This window comes from Musa acuminata, chromosome BXJ3-9, assembly GCF_036884655.1.
Source record: "Musa acuminata AAA Group cultivar baxijiao chromosome BXJ3-9, Cavendish_Baxijiao_AAA, whole genome shotgun sequence".
NCBI lineage: Eukaryota > Viridiplantae > Streptophyta > Magnoliopsida > Zingiberales > Musaceae > Musa > Musa acuminata.
Genome location: NC_088357.1, coordinates 37,111,846 through 37,114,961, shown reverse-complemented (window position 1 = coordinate 37,114,961; position 3,116 = coordinate 37,111,846). Strand labels below are relative to the sequence as shown.

The following is a 3,116-nucleotide window of genomic DNA, read 5'->3' as shown; positions in this document are numbered from 1 at the left end:
AATAAAAATCTTTTTCTAACATAAATTCTTTATCCTCCAAATAACTTGTCTTTCAAAAATTGCAAAGCATACTTCTCAATCCAATATTGATAAACTGTGACGGCAGCATAAGAGTTCAATGAGAAATACTTTTATGTATTATATAATTCTATATCTAGTATAATATTGGAAAGAAAATTCCTATTTATAACCTTTTACTACCATTTATAATCATATTTTAAAATTTTTTAATATTATATTTTATTATTTTTAAGTGATTGTTAATAGTAAAAAATTATCAATAGTAAAGAGGACCGAGAATAATTAAACTTCTATAGAAAATAATACCAAAAAGTACTGATAATATTATGCAATGGGAACGGAGGATGGGTAGAAAAGATACAAAATCTAGCTGTGTGGCTTGGAAAGGAAGAAGAACAAAGTCGTTGCGCACTTGGTGTATCCACTTGATCGAGCAAAACATAGAACACGTGAGATAAACAAGAAAGATCACGGAATCAGCACGCGAGATCCATAATCATGAATTGGGATCCGCTCCAATTATTTATCCCATGGATGAAACTAACGCTACAGTTAGAGAGGAATCTCACTCTATAAATCCCAACGAAAACATCCCCCTCTCCAACACTCCAAGCTAAGTAGCCTTCCTCCTCGTCTCATACTCCATCATCATTTCCTCTGCAACCTTAGCTAACTAGTAGTATGGCATCCACCGATAACATTCAGCAGCTGACGCTCGAGGAGGAGGAGGAGGCAGGCGCGCGCGCCTTGCAGTTGGTGAGCAGCTGCGTCCTTCCCTTCACCCTTAAAGCCGCGATCGAGCTCCGGCTCCTCGACATCATCGTGGAGGCCGGCCCGGAGGCCTCGTTGAGTCCGGTTGAGATCGCCGCCCGGCTGCCGACCAAGAACCCGCAGGCGGCCACCACGGTGGACCGAATACTCCGCTTGCTCGCGGCTAACAGAGTGGTCAGCTGCAGCACCGTCCACACAGGGACGGATGGCCACCCTTCGAGGAGGTACGGCGCGGCTCCCATCTGCAAGTACCTGACAAAGAACGAAGGCGGTGTGTCACTGGCTGATATGGCATTGGTGCATCAGGATAAGGTCTTCGTGGATGCATGGTAATTTAGAAGGCGAAGCATAGAGTTGAGACCATTAATTCTTCATATATTTTCTTCTTTCATTTGCCGAGCGAAAATACTGAGAAGGATTGATGGCAGGTACTATCTAAAAGATTCCGTGTTGGAGGGAGTCGTCCCTCTGAACTCCGCCTACGGGATGCCGGTGTTCGATTACATAGGCACAGATCCACGGTTCAACAAGGTGTTCAACGCTGGCATGAGGGGCCACTCCAGCGTCATCGTCAACAATCTGCTCCGCGTCTACGGTGGTTTCGATGACGTGGAGGTGCTCGTAGATGTCGGTGGCAACGACGGTGCCACCCTCCAGATGATTACCTCTAGGCACAGACACATCAAGGGCATCAACTACGACTTGCCCCATGTCATCTCCGGTGCCAAGCCCCTGCCAGGTCTCCGCTTTCTTCCATCATGAACAGCAACCTGCCTATAAAGAAAAAGAAGAATTATTATTGTATCGTTATATATTTGGGCTTACGTTGATGGCATGCCATGGTTTCTTTGCAGGTGTTAAACACGTCCACGGAAACATGTTCGAAACTGTTCCGAGCGGAGACGCCGTGTTCTTGAAGGTCAGGACTTCTCATCCTTTCTGGCTTAATATCCGATAGGCTGACCTTGCTCTTTGTTTTCTTTATCTATTTTTCTTAATATTTCTAGTAGCTACATGCATCGTTGAAGCCAAAAGAAAAAAAAGAGGTACAACTCATGATAACAAAAAGCCCTCTTCATAAACTAACAACGCTATAACACGGACTAAGGGTCAAAAGTCAAAAAGAACAAAGAATGATGGTTGACAAAGTTGGGGTCAACCATCTAAATCACAAATTATTCAAAATGATATCAAATTATATGTCTTCCGTCCCAAGCCATAAATCCCAATCGTTTCATTCTTGTCGTATGAGAAACTATAAAAGAAAAAAAACCGTTAGTCACGAACAAATATTGTCATTAAGACTTGAAAAATTATCACTAAAAGAATTAGTGACAGAATGAACACAGAATTAGATTGGCATGTGTGATCGTTCATGAGGGTCTATTTCAAAATGATTAGGGATTTCAGTGCAAATCCCGCTAAAAGAACTCAACCTTGACTGTACAATTAAATCGTGTTTTTGATATGTGTTGAGAGAGCTAAACTTGAGCAAGTTCAAAACTTGCAGTGGATTCTTCATGACTGGAGCGACGAACACTGTATGAAAATATTGAAAAACTGTTGGAAAGCGTTGCCACAACATGGAAAGATAATTGTGGTGGAACATGTGCTTCCAGCAGTCCCAGAGCCGACTGCAAATGCTCAAGCTGTCTTTCAATTGGATCTTGCCATGCTGGTTTACTGCGTTGGTGGGAAAGAGAGGACTGAGAAGGAGTTCAAGGCCTTGGCAACGGAAGCCGGGTTCCCAGGGTTCAAAGCTTCTCATGTGTTTGCGGAGACTTGGGTCATGGAATTCATCAAGTAGATGATTGTTACGGCTTGTTGCCGGTTGCTTGAAGTCACAGAAATAATGTTTCTGTATCTGATACTAAATATGAAGGATCCATCGTATTAGTGTGTGTTCATCCATCGACTCATGGTCTGCTTTGTTCGAATGAATTCATCCAAGTGTGACTGTGTACCTACTGCATCATCAAAAGATTTGACTCTTGCGACCATCAGACAGACTGCTATCCATCTACGACATTGATGAGTAGGTAAGAGGTCCAAGAAATGGACAAAGAGGTGCAGATAATAAAACTTGGGCAATTTATACAAAATAAAAGCCCCTACTAATATGGGTGAAATATCTGAATTAAGAATTTACCAAAGCGTGTATCGTTATTTTAAATAAGTTGTTTTCAAAAACTTTCTGAGCCAATTCAATGAATTGGTTGAGGCCAACACTTAGCATTATTCTCTCCTCTTTGAAATTTAGTTTATTTTCGAATGTAATGAAAACAGTTTATTCAAATCATTTCAATCTTGCACCATGTAAAAAA

The 3,116-nt window shown here is 41.8% G+C and overlaps 1 protein-coding gene across 2 annotated transcripts; it reads left to right on the top strand.

The window, feature by feature from the left end:
* Positions 1–614: 614 nt before the first annotated feature.
* On the top strand, positions 615–2,703 carry LOC135649466 (flavone O-methyltransferase 1-like). Of its 2 annotated transcripts, none has more exons than XM_065167842.1 (4): positions 615–1,121; positions 1,221–1,531; positions 1,647–1,711; positions 2,415–2,703. In XM_065167842.1, exons 1-4 carry the CDS (start codon positions 703–705, stop codon positions 2,601–2,603), a joined length of 984 nt encoding a protein of 327 aa, XP_065023914.1. In that variant the 5' UTR covers positions 615–702; the 3' UTR covers positions 2,604–2,703. The 2 variants fall into 2 exon arrangements, with proteins under 2 accessions (XP_065023914.1, XP_065023913.1); XM_065167841.1 differs by having other exon boundaries at positions 2,303–2,703.
* Positions 2,704–3,116: the final 413 nt, after the last annotated feature.

Coding starts and splice junctions, on each gene's coding strand:
- LOC135649466 (XM_065167841.1), top strand. CDS start 703: ATGGCATCCACCGATAACATTCAGCAGCTGACGCTCGAGGAGGAGGAG. Junction 1,122..1,220: donor AAGGTCTTCGTGGATGCATG/GTAATTTAGAAG, acceptor GATTGATGGCAG/GTACTATCTAAAAGATTCCG. Junction 1,532..1,646: donor CGGTGCCAAGCCCCTGCCAG/GTCTCCGCTTTC, acceptor GTTTCTTTGCAG/GTGTTAAACACGTCCACGGA.